This window comes from Xenopus laevis, chromosome 5L, assembly GCF_017654675.1.
Source record: "Xenopus laevis strain J_2021 chromosome 5L, Xenopus_laevis_v10.1, whole genome shotgun sequence".
In the NCBI taxonomy this organism is placed as follows: domain Eukaryota; kingdom Metazoa; phylum Chordata; class Amphibia; order Anura; family Pipidae; genus Xenopus; species Xenopus laevis.
In genome coordinates, this window is record NC_054379.1 from 90234608 (window position 1) to 90255997 (window position 21390).

General features: G+C 40.2%; 1 protein-coding gene across 1 annotated transcript; it reads right to left on the bottom strand.

Moving 5' to 3' along the window:
- Nucleotides 1–1236: 1236 nt before the first annotated feature.
- On the bottom strand, nucleotides 1237–16935 carry slc35a1.L (solute carrier family 35 (CMP-sialic acid transporter), member A1 L homeolog). The gene is given in 8 exon segments (NM_001096552.1): nucleotides 1237–1993; nucleotides 3686–3820; nucleotides 4917–5093; nucleotides 6181–6247; nucleotides 9697–9849; nucleotides 9970–10129; nucleotides 13697–13874; nucleotides 16644–16935. Coding segments are annotated over 8 exon segments (1017 nt in total). The 5' UTR covers nucleotides 16657–16935; the 3' UTR covers nucleotides 1237–1859.
- Nucleotides 16936–21390: the final 4455 nt, after the last annotated feature.

A 21390-nucleotide genomic window follows, 5' to 3' on the forward strand; every position in this document is an offset into this window, starting at 1 on the left:
ATCCAGCTGCCTATCATTCAAACAAATAAAACAGGATTTATGGGTAATCAATAGACAAACTCATTTACAGTAACTGTTTGTATGAGGTCTGACAAATACAGCCTTAGTACACGCCCCTAACTCTTTACTTACCCCTCGTTGCAGATTCAGGGCATCAAAGTTCCCAGGCCACATCTTTTTCTCTTTAGGAAGAGAGCGGCGTGTCAGCACATGCGCAGTTGGCGCAATCTTCTTGTCCCGAACAACTGCACATGCGCTGAAAGCCACAGAAATTGCCTAAGCGCCCGAAGATTACCGTAGAGAAAGAGATGGCTGCCGTGAACTCCGATGCCCTGAATCTGCAAGGAGGGGTAAGTAAAGAGTTGGGGCATTTAACCAGGGTAACACCTAGGCTGGGTGGGAGAAGGGAGGGGGTCTATGTAGGGTAGGGGATTTTAATAAAAAGGTTTGGTTCTCCTTTAAGGGAAGTTAATAGGAATGAAGAGGAAAATATTCAAAAACTACCAGTCAGATGCTTCTTTTAGGGACAATAAAGACTTCGTTTAAAAGCAGCAATTAATGGGGCAAGAGTAAAAACGAGGAACTGATCTCTTCACTTGAAAAGACTTCTTCCAAAAAAAAAAAAAAAAAAAAAGTTTCAGTATATCAGTTGTAGCAGAGTGTGATGCCATTAAAGGACAAGGAAAGGCTAATTTACTGGGTGGTGCCAAAACCTTCCAGCAAACTGGTCCCGTACTGTTAGTGCTTTACAGGGGCTGAAATTGACCTTCTGAAATACACAGGCCAGAAATCAGCCCCCACGCGGCTGCATCCGTCTGCACCCAAGCAGAGTCAGGCACAGCTAGCAGCAGCAATCAGCCTCCTCCTCTGCCTGCACCCAGAACTATTGTGTTGATTCGAGTGCAGGCACAAACGTCTGATTTTTGTGAACAAACACAAGAGTTTGCATTTTGCACCAAAATATGCCATGTCTTCCTGCACCTGAGCTGAGGTAATGTATCTGGGTGCAGGCACATTGAGCAGTAGAGGAGTGGAGTCGTATTATCTGTCCCTAGCCTTAAGGCACCAGTAAAACCTAAAAATAAATCTATACACACACACAATTTATTTGTATATTTTATAACATATTATTACTAAAATGATTTCTATCCAATGTTTTATTTCAAATAAAAGCTCGATTTTATCGCAGATATCTTATTTGTAGTCTTGCCGTTACACAAACAACGCCAAACAAGCTTTTAGTACGAAAATTTTATTACCATCATAATTTTAAAAAAAAAAAAAATCTTGGCCTCCAGTCTAACGATCCCATAAAAAATTTTTACAAGTGCAAATTAAATAACTGCACATTTCCAATTCTGAAAATGCTGCAGCGGTGAAAACAAAATTAAAAAGAATATTCTAAAAATGGCAAATTATGTCTGCATTTGTGTACCCATGAGTCTCTTTATTTGGGCACAATTGCAGCATATTCCACTGGCACATGTGCAAGGTGCCATTTACTTGCATGCAGTATGCTATTGGTTTCGGTCTGTGATGAGCCTCAGTGTTTGAGGTTTCCCTTGATTTTCTTTGTAAAAACCTCTTCAACCAATGTCACTTTTACAAGATGTCAACACTTGTTCAGTTAAGTGAAAGCAATACTGAGCAATTAAATACACCACTGCTTAGGAACATACATGATTTGACTGTCCATACGATATAGTGCTGCGTGTGTTACATTCAACTGTAACCATGGTTTTAAAGCCGTACTTCTTCACCGTCTCTTGGACTGAAGCAAGGAAGGAGTAATGCAACTTGTCCTTGAATTTCCCAGGTGACCCTTTGCAACAATCTTAGTGGTCATGCTCTGGCAAACGTCACACACTGATCAGCTTTCCGCTGAGGTTGTTGCTAAGTTCCTTTACTTCTATCTTCATTGTATCTTTTCTTGGCAATCCATATGTGTATATTGACACACAAACAAATAGCGCACCAATGGCAAATGTTAAAGCTGCAGAGAGGGAGAAATATTTTTTTTATTTTATTTTATTTTAAATGCACGAAGTACAATGAAATGGCAAATAGAACAAAGGTATGGTTATTCCAAAATTGTGTACATAGTAAATAATGTCATTTACATTATGTCATGATTAAGGGTCAGGGTACACGCTCAAATTTGGGGAGATTAGTTGCCCAGCGACAAATCTCCTCTTCTTCCGGGCGACTAATCTCCCCAAACTGCCTTTCCGCCGGCTAGAATGAAAATCGCCGGTGGGATGGCACTCTGAGCACTTCATTTTCCGAAGTAGCCCGAAGTTTCCTCATGAGGCGACTTTGGAAAACGAAGCGATCCGAGTGCCATCCCGCCGGGGATTTTCATTCTAGCTGGCGGGAAGGCAGTTTACTCTCCCCCCCCCCGAACATTTTTCATACCATGTAGATCAGGTTAGGACAGGTTAGATCATTTCTGTCGACTAGTGATAATATCTGAGCATGTATTGTCCGACGATATCAGTGGGAGACCGTCTCTACTATTTGTCGGACATAACTTTCATACGATTGCTTTTTTTCAATTTATGGCTGCTTTATTTAAATTGGTGGTTCACCTTTAAGCTAACTTTTAGTAAGTTATAGAATGGCCAATTCTGAGCAACATTTCTGTTGGGTTTCATTATTCATATGTAATAATTTAATTATTTGCCTTTTTCTTCTGACTCTTTCCAGCTTTTCAAAAACAAATACGTTGTAAGGCTGCAAATATATAGTTATTGCTACTTTTTATTATTCATATTTTTATTCAGTCCCTCTCCTGTTCATATTCCAGTCTCTTATTCAAATCAATGCATGGTTGCTAGGGGAATTTGGGCCCTAGCAACCATATTGCAGAAACTGCAAAGTGGGGATCTGCTGAACAAAAATAGCGAAATAATTCAAAAACAGCCAGTAAGACCAACTGGAAATTGTCTCCGAATATCCCTCTCTAAAACATACTAAACTTTAACTCAAAAGTGAACAGCCCCTTAAATCTGTATGTTAAGTGGTAGGTCAGTAGACTGCCATGGACGATCTTTTGTCATACACAAGGATAATATCTGCATGTCAGCTATAGTTTACTCTAATTTTCCATTCACGGATTACTCAAAAATCCCAGCCGCTGCACACTAAACAAAATGTCATAAAGCAATTTATGGCTTCTTATCTCTTTCAGACAGTGGGCCTATGCCCCAGGTGTGTAAAACATGAGTGATGCATACTCAGCATTACCTCCAAGTTTCTAATGATGTATAACAGCCAATTAATTGGGGGTCGTTGTTAATAGTAATGTCTCATTGTGTAGCACATGACACTGATCCTATTATGGAGCAGCAATAGCACCACCATTCATTAGGAGGTAACCTGAGGAACCCTGACCAGCTGTTTGATGCAAAATAAACCTCGGACACCTCTTTATCTGAATCTGTTTTTTTTTTCTTAGCTTATTGAGTCAAGATATGGCAATTGTGCATGAGTGTTACCCATAAAATGTGTATTTTCCTGTAAAGCGTGTGCAAACATTCTTACTGTATAATTGAAAGTTTCATTTCCAGAGATTGATCATTTTTCCATAAAAAGAACATGAAAACAGAAACACAAAATATGAAATGATACTTCCAGACGATCATATCAGTCTAAAGAAAGCCCATCAAGTGAATAAGGAACATACTTATCTGTAAGCCAAAAAGGATCACTGACGCGATGGTGGACAGGACAATTGCAGCTGCTGCAGAGAATCCCTTCATGATGTTATCTGTGTATTTAACCACAACTGATGTGTAGAGGCCTCCAACACTAGCAAGCACTGCAACAAAGCAGATACAATATTTTAGGGAAAGGGCATAACCCTAAAATGTACGTCAAGGAAAGGTTATATTTGAAGCAAACCAAGTGCATGACTTTCGGGTGATTTAATACTCATTTAATGGAAAAAAAACAGACCTCCATTATGACATGAATTCATTTAGTTGGGATTATGAAAATAAATGCATATGCACTGCCTGGATTTTCAAAAATAAATGTTATGTTTTTTCCCCCACAGAGATATATATATATATACTACGCAAATTGAAGAAAGTAATGAGACATTTATATGTGGAAGTACTTCAGATAGTGTTCATGTACATTTTATTTAAATGAGCCCATCTGAAGGAGCTCATGTTAGAAAGGGGGAATGTTTTCTCTTTAATAGAGTTTCATTAGTAAAATGGACCCACTTAATGTGCTATGAAGTCCGTGTTGTTTCAAGTAACATATTGGAAGGAGTAAAAGACTTCTGATTAAGACTTTTATAATTGAGCTGGAGCCACAATGTTGCTTGTTTCAGCCAAGCCTTTCTAAAAAGACTAAAATAGATTATTTCTAACTACTAGGTTGAAAAACACTCCCAATCATAATACTAAAGTTGGAGCTTATTTACTATCATGCGTAAACACCACCACTAGGGCCACATGTAACAGCTCCAGAGTAGTGCAGGCCAACAATCCACTGCTCGATGTGCCTTCACCCAAATACATTGCCTGAGCTTGGGTGCAGACTGACTTGGTGGATTTAGGCACTAAAATGTGAAATTCTACATTTTGCACTGAAATCCACCACATCTAGCAGCACCCAGACCGAGGCAATGTATTTGGGTGGCAGCAGAGCAACAGTGGATTCTTGGCCTGCATTTCTCCGCAGACCAAGAGCAGCTGCATGTGGCCCTAGCCTGCAGTTACCTACGGCAACTAATCAGATTTTCCTGTAAAGACTAATTTATGGTCGATTACTACTTGTACTTGTGCCACTTAGCGTTTGTGTTAGCAAATCTACACCAGAATGTTTCATGAACACAGTAAGCTATGCACCATTGTTGAATATTTAAGGAAGGCAGATATATAAAGTAGCATCAGCCTACTTACAAATGACAACCCATACGAGGAAACCGTAACCGTAGAAAAAGCCTTTTTCAATGACCTGGGCTCCATCAGATATGTATACACCTAATGCCGTCACCACAATACCAGAAAGGTACATCTGGATGTTCCTCACCCACAGGGAAGTGTCCGAGCTTTTTAAAACTTTCTCAAAATAAACCCCTAAAATAGAAAAAGAAATATCATGGTCATTACAACAGATAAGAGCTGAAATAATTTGGGCTCTTTTCATCTTAAGGAAAATTAAACTATGCTCAGTCTGGTAAGTTCAAGGTAATTACTGTTCAGCCGCCCAAGAGTTAACGCTAAATTACAATAAGGCCTTGCCACTTAAACAATTTAAATCCAAGCAGTTAACCCTGGAGTAGGCAAAATCTAAGGCTCACTCGATAGACACAGTGACCTGGGTGTGTAAACCCCGGGTCTCGCTCTTGGGTCAGCAAATTCTTCAATTTCAAGTTTATATCAAATTAAGTGGCATATTAAAGAACCTTGTCATGCTAATATATATATATATTTAAGTAAATATTGACCTTTTTAAAGTCTGAATCGCTGTGGGGGGGGGGAATACATTTCCTGTCAGTGTGCCCCACTTACGACTGTTTATACAGTTTGCCAAAGACTAGTGATATGCGGGTCGAGAAAAGCTCAACCCGGTTGACCAGAACCCAGCTTCCCTCCTACTTTTAGAGGCACATTTATCAAAGGTCGAATTTATGTGAGTTTTTAAAAACTGCCCTAAGTTCCCATAAAATAGTAATTTATGAATAAAATCTCATTTTTTAAACTCGGGTGAATGGAATCGACCCGAAAATGCAAATAGAATTATAAAAACTCGATTCAAGTTCGCGCCTATAAACTTCCAGTGAAACGTTTAAAATAAAGCCTATAAACTGGAAGTTGGAAGCTTGCAGTCTAAAGTCATGGGCGGGGAGAGCAGGCAGAAGTGCTATATCCGAACCCGCCTGTGGCCTGTAAATGGCACAGCAAATACCTGCAGGTATCGGCCTGGCCCACACATCACTACCACTGACATCTTTAATATGACTTCTGTGATACATGATGAATTATTTTAAGGGAATGACAGCAGCCCTATAATGCTGGGGTAGTCCTGCTGCTGTTGCATGAGAAAGCTCCTCTTATACTGAAGGCAGCAAATGTAAACAAGTTTAAAATGCCTTTGCGACCCTCTGGAACAAAAGCATTTTGATGAAAAGGCAAGACATAAGGTGATGTAGATCCTGTATACCTGCAAATCCAGAACACAGCACAGCAATGGCAACAGCACCTATTCCTAGTAAATAATTCTGTTCAATCTGTAAAAATTGAAATAAAAAAGAAATCAGGAATACTTCATTTTCATTTCTAAAAGAAGAAGCATTTCAACGAGTCCAGCGGGATGCAGTAGTTAGGTGCTTGGGGTACTTAAAAAATTAAAGAAAAAAAATATATGCTACATAGCAGTTTATAGCCACAATGCAGCAGGTATTGTAGAAATATAACCTGCCAGTTCACAGACAATAAGGCCATTGAGGAATATTTGGCTGATTTTTTGATGCATAGAAAACGTATAGACCACTAACTGTGCACTATGAATTCCATACAAAAATAACTATGGTAAAATGGTATGCATTTCCCTTCCTGTACATGTGCTAAAACATAGCTTGGGATCCTGGCTCAGAGCATGACAGCAAGAGGGTGTAGCCCGCTCGCACAACCCTGGCCTTCAGAATTTCAGCGCCTGGTGCACGGTGTCGGAGGGATCGGCACCCCCCTCAGCAAACGGTCCAAGAAGACACTGGCACACAAGGCAAGTAGCAGCAGGGTTATACCCTTGCGTGTTTATTAAGCAGACGTGCAACGTTTCGGGGTCAGACCCCTTTGTCAAGCATAGAAAAAATGTGCAAGTGAAAGCAATTTAACACCCCTCACATAATTTGATTGGTCAATCCCCACATTAGCATACATAGTCTACAACATCATTAACTCTTGTAGTTCCATATATAAAATCACACTTTAAAACATCACAATATAAATATTCAGCAGTGAAAAAGTAGAAAAGTACAAATCCGAAAAGGCCTTTTAGTATAAAAAGTTCCATTGAAAAGTGATAAAAGTGATAAAAAACGCTGGTTTATAGGCATAAAACCAGATACCTACTCCTAGGCAAAAGTGCTTAACTCAGGACGTAAACTCCAGAAATTGACAGCAGGGGAAAAACCTGGGATAGAACCTAATTTCTCCTGTAGGGTAAGATTTAATTCTTTCCCGTTTGCACTTAGATTTCGTTATAATGTTGCATGTTGCTTCCGGCGTCTATTTGTTAACAAGGCCTGATACATTGTTTCGCTTAGCAGGTTATCTCTGACTCTGTGCCATTATTGCTTACAGTGTATCGTGATTTGTATTTTTTTCTGGACTAACAGGATCCGAACAATTATGGACTCTATGTATCTTTCAGGGTTTTTCCCCTGCTGTCAATTTCTGGAGTTTACGTCCTGAGTTAAGCACTTTTGCCTAGGAGTAGGTATCTGGTTTTATGCCTATAAACCAGCGTTTTTTATCACTTTTATCACATTTTAATGGAACTTTTTATACTAAAAGGCCTTTTCGGATTTGTACTTTTCTACTTTTTCACTGCTGAATATTTATATTGTGATGTTTTAAAGTGTGATTTTATATATGGAACTACAAGAGTTAATGATGTTGTAGACTATGTATGCTAATGTGGGGATTGACCAATCAAATTATGTGAGGGGTGTTAAATTGCTTTCACTTGCACATTTTTTCTATGCTTGACAAAGGGGTCTGACCCCGAAACGTTGCACGTCTGCTTAATAAACACGCAAGGGTATAACCCTGCTGCTACTTGCCTTGTGTGCCAGTGTCTTCTTGGATCAGAGCATGACAGAACTACCCTTTAACATCTAGCAACGCTACCTCCAACGGGAAAGGTTTATTTGCTGAGCAGTGGAACGTGAAGTGCTCTTATTTCGAGAGGAGTTGCAGAAAATTAAAATGAAAGTAGAGTTATGAATATTGCCAGCTTCTGTCAGGAGTTTGGCATGTAACAGGAGAAATATAACCACTCCTTGTTTGTACACATACCTGCTAATCCTTCAACTACACTAGAGCATAATGCACCCCCTACCATAATTTATAAGGTTATTAGAAGTCACCAAATGAAACAATAGGCCACAGGCCAAGTACTTTTAAAAAGAACTCTGAGCTGACTTCTGTTTCATATAGCGGGAGTATATTATCCATGATCACCTAAAGTGTTGATTTGTGTCATAGTATTAGTTAACATAAAATGGATGGTATTCTTTTTGAATTAGACACATGCTCACACTTGCAAGCAGATGAACAGGAAAAGTAATTAGATATTAAATACAGCTTAAAGGAACAGTAACACCAAAAAATTAAAGTGTTTGTAATGAAAATATAATGTAGTGCTGCCCTGCACTGGTAAAACTGATGTGTTTGCTTCAGAAACACTACTATAGTTCATATAAACAAGCTACTGTGTAGCAATGGCAGATATCGAAAAAAAAAAAACTATATGGCACAGGTTAAATCGTGGATAACAGATAACATTGTGTTCTACAGAGCTTATCTGCTGTGTAACCTGAGCTTTGTCTCCTACAAATGGCTGCCTCTATTGCTACACAGCAGCAATATATTGTTGAATCCTAATCAGCCTGAGGTCTCTAAAGGTGGCCATACACGGAGAGATCCGCTTGTTCGGCGATGTCGCCAAACGAGCAGATCTCTCTCCGATATGCCCACCTTGAGGCAATATCGGGCTGATCCGATCGTGGGCCCTAGGGGCCAATGATCGGATCCTAACGAATGGGAACGGGCGGTCGGATCGGGGGGCCGCATCAAACAGTCGGCCAGATCTCGCTCGGGGAAGCCCGTCGGGGGGCCCCATACACGGGCCAATAAGCTGCCGACTCAGTCTGTCGGCATGTGTATGGCCACCTTAAGGCCTATATAACCTCTGAACTCTGGTTCATTTCCATGCCATTTTCTATTTCTAAAGCATATTTTTTTTACAGTAATCAAGCTACGTGCAATGAAAGCGGAATCTAATGGCCAACGCCTAGCTAGCTGGTTATTATGATTGCACAGGCACATAATGAGTCTCAAAGCCAGCCTTTAGATAAGGTGGAAGATGGTTTTATAAACAAAATGTTTTGCGGTACAACCCTGAGCTCAAGGTTACTTAGAATAAGAACTAAACTTATTTTGAAAAAAAAAGGTAATCATGCCTTTATGTAGATGTAATTTAACCAATCATGGATGGCTAATATTTTCTATGCTTATGTGATATTATATAGATATGTGTTACAGTCAGTTTTGGGTAGAGAATTCTCTCGCATTCTTCTGATGAAGTGACACAGTAGTCACGAAACGTGTCAAGCGTGGTTTCCCTGCCCGCTTGTATTTGCCATTTTAACATAGTTTAATAAAGTTACTTTTGTTTTAGGAAGTTTGGTTCCACCGTGGATCTTGTTCCGGTTCAACAATCCCCATCGCCATGTGTTGAAGTGGTTTGTTTGCTGCCGTGGCCAGTGCAGGGCAACACTGCATGATATTTTTTATTACTTTAAAACACTTTCATTTTTTGATGTAATTGTTCCTTTAAGTTGGGCATATTAACGAAGGTGTCAACATGCCCAACTATCCAATTACTTTTCCTGTCATACTCAGAACTCTCACAAACATTATATATCAATCTATATACATATGAAATTCTTACCTGTACTTTAGTGGCTTCTGCTGGACTGTACTGCACTAGGGTGACACCTCCACACAACATGAACACAGAAAACCACTGCAGCTTACTCAGTGAGCGATTCAACATCAACACGGTACATAATGCAGTGCAGGGGATTTTCAGCTGGTAGGTTACCTATGAAAAGGAGCAGCAAAAGGCAGATGCTTATATGTTTTCTCAGGTTACAGACAGTACAAGCAAGTAGCATGGTGGGAGGAATCTGGCTTCTGCGAGCTATCGAACACTAGAACTCACCTGATACACAGCAGCATCGAGATTGCTCAGTGCCACAAATGCCATGTTATTCTGCAAAGCATAAACCAGGGATGGTACAGACAGCTTCAGCATCTCCATTGGACTTCCCAATACATGTTCCTTTAAAGAACTCATCAATCGACTAAGACTTCCAGTTTCTCTACATGAAAAATGAAAGAACGGCATACGAGTATTTTACATTGCTCTCTGTAACTAAACAAACAATGCCTTAGCAATAATGGAGGGTTATCAATTTAATTTGAGACTATGGGGTATATTTATCAAAAAGTGAAGTTAGAGATCGCCACAGTCCTGAAATCCCGCCACTCTCCATTCATTTCTATGGGATTTTGAAAGGCGTATTTATCAAAGGATGAACTTTCACCCATCGATAAATACTCTATTTTAAAATCCCATCGATTTATTTGAATGGAGAGTGGCGGGATTTCACTCTAGAGGACTGTGGCTACCTCTTACTTCACTTTTTGAAAAATATATCCCAATAAGTTATTCATACAGATATTTTTTTTTATCACTAGGTGAGTTTTGGATTCACAGGTATAGCATTTGCCATATTTAAAACACAATCCTGGCAAAAAGCTGCAGCTTATATTTAGTAAAATGTGAACAACTAGAATACGTCATTACAATAACCCTGATTACAAGGCAGCCCTGCTTATCTTGGATCACTGGTATTTACATACTGTTAAGTAAACCATGTTGAAGTGTAAATATTTGTCTTCAAACACAAAAGGGGAAGTTTGGAGAGAGTTGATAAAGGTGCATTATACAGAAAGACAGCAAAGTAAATATAATAATAAAAGAAAATGTGGGATTTTGTCGTTAGGCAAGTACTTGATCAGCAGTCGGGCTCCCTACAGATTTCAATTGTGATCACCTGTGAGTCAGGCAATTGTCACCGAATTTCAGAATGCCACATTATTGATTGGCAACAGGATGAATCTGCTGAAATCAGTGTGGGGGATATTTGGCATTTTGTCACCCAGCTGATAAATAGCTATGTGGGAAGGAGACCCAATGACCCCAAATCCCTCCCTTTAATGGCAGCTGTTGCTGGCGCATCCCAGGCAGCAGTGAGAATTTGTGAACTATGGTCATCCGACATGCATACTACTGCATTGTGCATGCTGGATTTTAGGTCATATATGTATCCAACCAGTGAGCATAGAATTTTGCCTGGCAATAACTTCCAGGATATATATATATATATATATATATATATATATATATATGTATATATGTAATATACAGCCTCATGAAGCTGCCACAGTTATTCTGTTTCACTAAAATGTGTCAGTGAGTAGTGATGAGTGGATGTTTTTGCCAGACATGCATTCATGGTGAAAAAAATGCCCATTGACTCCCATACATTTTTTGGCGTGAGAAAACATGCCCATTGCAAGAGGATGAAAAAAATGTGGCAAAAATCACCCATTGACTCCAGTGCGTTCTATGCGGTTTGTTCTTCACTATATGTGAATTTTATTATATACAACTAGTCAGTTTTATACCATTTCTGACCTTTAGAAAGTTATGCACAAGGAGAAAATGCTGTCCTGACGTGGAGTTGCTTAGCAACGCATGAAAAATAAACAAATAAGCACAGACACCATTATCACATTGCTCCCATCATTATAAAGATCATAAAAAGTAGATATAAAAGTCAACATGTTTGGGTGTGCCTTTTCCAAATATTTTTATTAAAGCCTATATTTGTACATTACTTTTATTTTCCAAGATAAGATAAGAAGTTGTACTGCAGTGAGGGGAGTGGGCTCCAGATGATCGCATGGATGAGAAACTTTACCACTTTGTATCGAAGCAATTTTCCAATGTACATGAATTACAATTTTGCAGTGGCATGAAAATTTTGTAAATGTAAAATTTCTATTAAAATAAATGTATGTCTAGTTGTTTCTCTGCACTCCTGAAAACATGTTGCATGGCAACAGATTGGGTTTTTTTCCATCATGGAAATATGATGTGCAGGTCAGCCCAACACTTAAGAAGGAAGTTTTAACGCTAGTTGGGCAGGTTTGGCCCAACACAACAAGATTTGCGGGTTGCAAGTGGTTTCAGACCAAGCTCCTCCTTCTGTTCTCCCTGTCCGCAACCTTATAATGCTCCACTTCTACATCTTGCAGCCTCTATTTATAGATGCGGACCTGCTCCACTCCTCCCCCTTTGTGACCTAAGAGATGAGGCGGGTTGGATGTGGGTCTATTGATAGAGGTGAACTTCCAGGTCAGGTTAGGGGTGGTGGGTTAGGGCTGATTTTTTGACAATATGTACATCACTAGTCCCATGGGCTGACTGCTGGACTGATCTCATGTTTGGGTGATAAGCACAGAGCAAGCTGCAACCTCTCTACATGTGGTTCCAGGATTTAGGGGCACATTTACTAAGCTCGAGTGAAGGATTAGAATGAAAAATACTTAAAATTTCGAAGGTTTTTTTTTTGGCTACTTCGACCTTCGACTTTGAACTAAAAATCGTTCAACTATTTGACCATTCGATAGTTGAAAGTACTGTCTCTTTAAAAAAAAAAAAACTTCGACCACCTACTTTGCCACCTAAAACCTACCGAGCACCAATGGGGAAGGTCCCCATAGGCTTTCCTAGCAATTTCTGATCAAAGCAAATTAGTTAAATCGATGGATTTAATCGAACAAATTGCGGTAAATCCTTCGACTTTGATATTTGAAGTCGAAGGATTTAACTTCGATGGTCCAATATCGAGGGTTAATTAACCCTCGATATTCGACCCATAGTAAATGTGCCCCTTAGTGTGTACATGTATCCAGGATGAAATACAATGCAAATAAAAAACAGGATGTTAAACAAATGCTAGACAAAGTACAATTTTCAATGCTCACTCTAGATAACTGTGACTAGACACACCGAACATTTATCATTTGAACATTATATAGTCAACAGATAACTTATCGGTCTTATAAGATTGCAAATGCAAGGTTCCCAAAGAGCAAAATTTCATTAGAAATCCTGCTTAATAGAGAACATGTGCAAAATTTGGTTACAGTGACTTTAAGCAGAAGCTCTTTTAAAGGAGAGGGGAAAAAATTAATTTAGATTTCAGTAACGTTCACAACAAAAAAAAATGCTAGTTTTATTTGCCAGATATGGGACCTGTTATCCAGAATGCTTGGGGCCTGGGGTTTTCCGGATAACTGATCTTTCTGTAATTTGGATAGTCATACCTTAAATCTACTAGAAAATCATGTAAGCTGATTTTGCTTCCAATAAGGATTAATTATATCTTAGTTTGGATCAAGTACAAGGTACTGCTTTATTATTACAGAAAAAGGAAATCATTTTTTAAAATTTGAATTATTGGAATAAAAATGGAGTCTACGGGAGACGGCCCTTCCGTAATTCAGAGCTGTCTGCATAACAAGTTTCTGTATAACAGATCCCATATCTGTACAAAGCTAGATTTTTGTCATTTTAGCAATCACTGCTATTATTACAGTCTGGTACAGTGTATCACTAAGCTGCAAATGGAAGAAATTCTTCTCAACTGGGCCAATCTATAAGGAGAATGGCACTGGCAATTCAACACGAACTATAAATATTACACAGGTCGGAAGCTATAAAAGATCTGCTTGTACCACTCAGTTATTTGCATTACATGCAATCATCATCACTAAACAGTTGCAGCTTAGTGTTCTACAAAATATGTACTTACTTTGCCAGAATACACACACTCAGGAGCAACTTAATCACCTCTGTGACGCATACGGCTGTTGTGGAAAAGTACATTTCCGTTGTTACCGTCCGAGTGTAACGAAGAACTACAGTATACGCAGCAGCAATAAGGGTCATTACCAGCAAGCAATACAGCTTGAAGAGCAGACTGACACTTTCTAAGGGCAAGGAGAAAAAAAAAGAATTACAAGTGAATTTTAAATTATTATTTAAACATTTAATAGCCAACGTTTACATGAACCTTACAGCACAAAAACGAAGTTTTGACAGTGGCAAAATAGAAAGGGATATCTGTGGGAGAATATAACCCACAAAATAAATTTTTGTTTTATGTAATTCTACAACACATGAAAAATGAACTACCTATGCCCCTGACGAAGCCGTTTGAGCGGTGAAACGCGTAGGGCAGCGTAGGTGGACGGTGGGGGACAGCTCCCATTTGATCCCAACGAAGCTAGGTAGAATTGGCTTTTTGGGAAATCAGACTTGAGAAGGGTGGGGGCTAACAATGCACACACTATAGCAAATGTAACTTTTTTACAATAATTAGTGACCTGGAGTTTTTAAATGTATGTATTTTAAGGCAACAATCCTGCACTGCACGATTTACGATATGCAGTGAATCTGGTGCCATGTGTGGTGTTTTGTATGGGCATGGCCCAAGTAATTATTATTATTTTTAAACACTATTGATTAAAATTTTACTAGCCAGTCGTTCCATTAATTATCACCCGAACTGGTTTGCATTAGAGCTGAGGACTGCACCCCATATCTATAAGGGTCACAGTCCAAAGTTCGTTCACTTTCATGTGTTGTATCCAGGGCAGCCATCAGGGGGGTACAGGGGGGAGAGTTGTAGGGGGCCCAGAGGGTAAGGGGGGACGAGCCACTCCGCACTTCTTGATTAGTCGGGCCCCCCTGCTTTCTGAGAGCTGCCAACTTCGGGAAGGCAGGGCGGGAGCACAAGGGGAGGTATCTTCTGTCCATTACTTCCCCTTATTGGTCACTGAGTTTAAGTCCTGGTTGAGCTGCTCAGGGATTGGATATCTGAGGTTTGAACTTTCCTCCAGCTCATCCAATCACCATGCAGCTTTACCAGGACTTGAAATTCTGTGACCAATAAGGGAAGAAAATGCTGTCACTGGAAGAAGATGCAGCCACCTGTGCTCCCCGTCTCCCTCCCCTCACTTACAGCAGGTGGGCCACGTTAATGAAGTAAGTGTAACATGGCAGGGCCCCCCTAAAGGTAAACCTTTGTGGTCCCTGTTGTGTGGTGGGGCCCTGGGCACCAAATTTTTTTTAAACTTCTGGGGAGGGGAAAGTTTCTTTACATGGACGTTTAAGGGGGGCCCTGGCCACCAATTTGCTTTTAACGTGGGGGGGGGCTGGCCACCAATTTTTTCCCCCATGTGGGGTCCTAGCTACCAATATTTTTTAATGGTGGTCCCTGATCACAAATGTTTTTTTCAATGGGTGGGCCCTGACCACCAATATTTTTTTATTAACATGTGGGAACCATAGCCACCAATGTTTTTTTTTAAGTGGGGGGTGGACCTGTGGGGTGGGGAGGGCGGACCTGTAGGTGGGGCTTGTGGTGGGCGCAGCCCAGGGGGCCCAGTAAATTTTTTCGTATGGGGCCCTTTGATTTCTGATGGCGGCCCTGGTTGTATCAATTGATTACAAACCTGAGGGTGCAATCACTTCGGTGCTTTAAATGCTCAACCAGTACCATTGCTTATGTAATTCTAAGCAACTTTCCAGTAGAAGGTAATTAAAACAATTTATGGCTTTAAAGGTATTTGAAAATGTAACTGCACCTGTAAGAAGCATTTATTGGTCAGTTTCTGCACTACTGGTTCTAAATATATGGTGGAAAATGATATTGCTTAAAGAAATTAGTCCCCTGCTGTGATGGCATAGTGATTGGTTTGAATGCTCGGGTGAAAGCACCTGTTGTCATCATTTGGTCCAAATGTCATTAGAGAGCGGAAGTTTAGTACCAGCATGGTCTCAATGAGGAATTCATGGTACATCATTTATATACACAGCAAACGTTTACGTGTGAGTTACCATAATAATATGATTGCAGGGCTATCACTCTGGTTGTCCTTGAATAGATAAGTATTTCACAGAGGTGTCATCAATTCAACTTAATACAGTTGTAGCACTGGGTAAATCAGATTATTTGCTTCATATAATATGGTAAACAAAGTATCTGCCAAAAATCTGCCATAGGTGTATATATATACCGTAGTTACTTTACTATTGTTAATGCCATAACAGATAACAAGCTCTGATTGTTACATTATGTCTCTTATAGTTCTGCTTGTGGAGTCACATTGCACCTTATTCCTTAATATAAATAACTGTACCTTATTGCTCAATATAAATAACTGTACCCTATTCCTTAATATAAATGGCACTACCTTATTGCTCAATATAAATAACTGTGCCTTATTGCTCAATATAAATGGCACTACCTTATTCCTTCTAATAAACACAGATGGCCTGGTTCATCCTAGCTTGCTAGCAGCTACACACGATTTCCATTGAAGCCTTACACACACCTCTAATTGACAGCAAATAAAAGCTTAGGGAATGCTGGAAACTGCAGTTTATCAACAGTCAATATTATTGATATACTTAATAAACTGCACATTAGCCAGTAGGGATGGGGGAGGGATCAGTACACATCACATGGGAGACAGTACATGGGATAGATACTGCCACACACCACCTGACACTGACTCTCGCCGCTTTCAGCTGTAAGAACAATATTCTAGCGGACCCGAGTACTGCGACTATATAATGTGCCTCTAGCAATATAGTTTTATTGCAGCTAACATAACCCCACAGGATGTCTGTCCTCAGCTCAATAGTAAACGCGGCTTCTAGTTCTCGGTCCTACCCACTCGCACAGCACTTACCTTTGGCTGCCATCCTGACAATTCCTCCAAAGCGGCTCCTGGAGCTACTACTGCAAAGAATCTGCCGGAAGTGACGTGCCCAGAAACGCATCCATGCTTGCTGAACTCTAGTGACCAAAAGAGAAGGGCGGATCTCATTGTTCAAGATGTTACTACGGTGTCCATTTTAGGACATTTGTGTTGAAATGATAGTGGGTCCTGCTGCCTCCGAGTCCAATCGAAAATCAACGTCTCAATAACAATTCTTTATCGCTCTTTTCCCAGTTAAACTCTGAATAATTCCATTCTGTACTTCTGCTCTCTCCCCCAACTCCCTCTATTCCATACTGTAGCATTATTTCCACCTGCTCCTTACTCTCTGATTCCCCCATTCTGCAACATTCTGTCTGTTACCCAATTACTCTATTCCACAGTATTCTACCTGCTTCCTACTCCCTAATTCCTTCATTTCACAGCATTCTACCTGCTACCCAATTACTCTACTCCACAGCATTCTACCTGCTTCCTACTCCCTAATTCCTTCATTTCACAGCATTCTACCTGCTACCCAATTACTCTACTCCACAGCATTCTACCTGCTTCCTACTCCCTAATTCCTTCATTTCACAGCATTCTACCTGCTACCCAATTACTCTACTCCACAGCATTCTACCTGCTTCCTACTCCCTAATTCCTTCATTTCGCAGCATTCTACCTGCTACCCAATTACTCTACTCCACAGCATTCTACCTGCTTCCTACTCCCTAATTCCTTCATTTCGCAGCATTCTACCTGCTACCCAATTACTCTACTCCACAGCATTCTACCTGCTTCCTACTCCCTAATTCCTTCATTTTGCAGCATTCTACCTGCTACCCAATTACTCTACTCCACAGCATTCTACCTGCTTGCTACTCCCTGATTCCTTCATTTTGCAGCATTCTACCTCTATTCCACAGCATTCTACCTGCTTCCTACTCCCTAATTCCTTCATTTCACAGCATTCTACCTGCTACCCAATTACTGTACTCCACAGCATTCTACCTGCTTGCTACTCCCTGATTCCTTCATTTTGCAGCATTCTACCTACTACCCAATTACTCTTTTCCACAGCATTCTACCTGCTTCCTACTCCCTGATTCCATCATTTCGCAGCATTTTACCTGTTACCGAATTACTCCATTTCGCAGTATTCTACCTGCTTCCTACTCCCGGATTCCTTAATTTCGCAGCATTTTACCTGTTTCCGAATTACTCCATTCGCAGAATTCTACCTGCTTCCTACTCCCTGACTCCACCGTTTCGCAGCATTTTATGGATTCCACCTTTTTTCAGCGTTCTTCCTGCACCCTACTCCATGATTCCACCATTCTTCAGCATCGTACCTGCTCCCTAATTGTACACAACCTTTTGTCCATCCAGGCTCACTTGCACTTATGGTCATGAATAACAACTAAAGGATAAGTGCTGCCTAATCAACAGCACTGGTATACTGTACATTTGTATCAGCTGGAATATGCAAGTGTATCACAAGCTAGGGTAATGAAAGTATAAGAATCATGTTTCCAAGATTTTAAATAACTTTATAATGTTGTTTTATTTTTGCATACCATTTTAATTACATACGTTTGCATTTATTCTACTGGCAGATGATGTTGTATATTATTTCTCAAACAGTGGGCTCGCATAGCTAGACCCAGCCTTAAGGAGTAGTTCATTGGTCTTCATTTTGTATAGTTTTTAGGGATGCACCAAATCCAGGATTCGGCCGAATCCAAATACCTGGCCAAAAATTGATTTAGCTGTGAACTGAGCACATGGGTTTCTTTCTCCTTTGTGTGCCGAATTTACATATGCAACTTAGGATTCGGATTTGGTTCTGTATTCAGATGAATATTTCACAAAAAATTCGCCCGAATCCTAAAACAGTGGATTTGGTTCACCTTCTAAACACTTTTTTCAGTTCAGTTGTTTTCAGATTGTTCGCCAGAAATAAAAGCTTTTTTCAATTGCTTTCCATCTTTTATTTTTTACTGTTTTTCCTTCATCTAAGTTTAAAGCTTAATGTACTTCTCATAGTGTTTGTCTGGCTTCTCAGTAATTCAGGTGCAGACTATGGACACAGATGCGTATTTACTGATCGATTTCGGCGACTGCGCCGAAACCGCTCAGTAAATACGTATCTGTGTCCAAAGCCTAAACTGTTACAAATTTGCAACATTTAGTTGATACGTTTTTCAGCAGCATCTCTGGAGTATTAGCAACTATTGTATACATTGTAACCGCTGCCTTTCATGAAACTCAGGGATTTTGCTCAGCAGGGACACAGACAAATGTATCAACTAAATGTAACAATTTACAACAGTTTACAGGGTCGGCGACCCCTTCCCACAGCTGCTTTAGAAGTTAAAAAATTACACTTTACACTTCGATGTTAGAAAAACAGTCACAAATAGAAAATAGAATATAATTGGAAAAAGTCTTTATTCCTGGTGAACTATCTGAAACCAACTGGAATCGTGTTGGAAGGTGAACAACCCTTTTAAAGCTAAAATGTTATTGCTTATCTTTTTTTGCTTATCTATTTAAGCCCTCCCTCTCCTATTCATGTTGCAGTCTCTTATGTAGCCACTGGACTTGGTGGCAGTGCAGTGCTCTGATATTATGGGATTTTACAGTTCTGTATGTGTCATTGGGAAATGGAAAATGTAACCTGTAAATATTAGCAGTTTTAGTAAACTATTAGACCACTTGATGTGAATTCCATATTGCGGATTGTCTGGGTGGCGGTGTACAGAATGACAGATGTTGGAACAAATAATTATAAATTACATATTTCATCAGCGTGGCAGTGTATTAACCTATACACTAGATGGTGATGTTGATCTTAAGCAGCACAGATAAAACTGCCAAGAAAATACATTTCCTAATACCAGTAAACAGCAGCTATAATAATTATGTTAACAATGTCATTAATTAAAATTCTGCATATGGCTGCTGTCAGAATTCCATGAAGATGGTAACGAGAACATGAATTTAATAAGCTTGTGTCTACTACCATACAGGACAGTGTCTGGCATGTGTCCTTATAGAATAAATATCTTGCAGCCAGCAAGTTGATATTTCCAAGGTAATTAAAAAATAAAGACAAAAAAAGGAAATTCTTTGATTTGCTGGATAAACTGGTAGGGGGGAGATCTTGCTGTGCAACTGACACATATAGTATGTTCGCTGTGGTTTTAAGTAGTAACTAAAGAAAATAACATCATGGCAATGACCAATCGAAAGCTCACTTTTTCTAGCTCTACTGTTACTATTCACAGTTTTATAAGCAACTCTTTCAGGCACATTGGGGCTGATTTACCAAATATCCAGCCAGGGCAACCATCAGGGGGGGAGAGTTGTAGGGGGCCCCAAGGGTAAGGGGGCCCAGCCACGCCACACTTAAGGTGGCCATACACGGATAGATCCGCTCGTTTGGCGATGTCGCCAAACGAGCGGATCTCCCTCCGATATGCCCACCTTGAGGTGGGCAATATCGGGCTGATCCGATCGTGGGCCCTAGGGCCCAACGATCGGATCCTAGCGTTCGCCAAACGGGCGGTCGGATCGCGGGACCGCATCAACGAACAGATGCGGCCGCGATCCGACGGGATTTTTAAACCCATCCGATCGAGATCTGGCCGACTTTCGGCCAGATCTCGATCGGGGAAGCCCATCGGGGGCCCCCATACACGGGCCAATAAGCTGCCGACACGGTCTGTCTGCAGCTTTTATCGGCCCGTGTATGGCCACCTTTACTTGATTAGCCGGGCCCCCCATCTTTCTGAGAGCTGCTGACTTCGGGAAGGCATGGACGTTTAAGGGGCCCTAGCTACCAATTTTCTTATAATGTGGGGGGGGCCTGGCCACCAATTTTTTTTTCTCATGTGGGGTCCTAGCCACCAATATTTTGTAATGGGGGGGCCCTGGCCACAAATGTTTTTTTTATGGGGGGCTCTGACCACCAATATCTTTTTATTAACATGTGGGAACCCTAGCCACCAATATTTTTTTTTTTTTTTTTTTTTACTGCTTGGTGGGGGGCGGACCTGTGGGGTGGGGAGGGTGGACCTGTAGGTGGGGCTTGCGGTGAGTGTAGCGCAGGGGGCCCAGGAAATGTTGTCTTAAGGGGCCCTGTGATTTCTGATGGCGGTCCTGTATCCAGCTGAGGCATTCTGAAGGATTCTCATCTATTTGATATTTTCCCAGTTTATGAAAACTTTCCAGAAAAAAGACACATTTAGTAAAGCTGGTACCTGTGTCAGTTAGTCAGCATGTGTTCGACTGCTTTGAGTTGAATACCATTCAGCTGTCCAATCCTTTCTCCTTGATGTGTATTGCTTGCAGAGAGAAGGAATTTGGACAGTTATTTTTCTAATATTTTCCAGAACAAATTGTTAAATCAAAAATAAATCTAAATTAATTAATTTTAAAAAAAAATTCAAACTGAAAGGCTCGATAAAACGTACTGACTCTTTATAAATCACCCCAATGGGCCTGTATCCAAACATCTGAGAAGCTAAAATAACTTGCTGAATAAAGTTAGCGTTTTTGACATTAAAAATCATGTTGAGATACATATTTTAGTAGATGCATAACACTTAATCTTCAGTTTCCTTTAGTTTTTCAGAGATAAATCATTTGTGACAAACATTTTGTTATATTGAATCTCAGCAATAAAGCACATCAGGACTGGTGCAAAGCCCTGCAATTATTATGCTGGCTT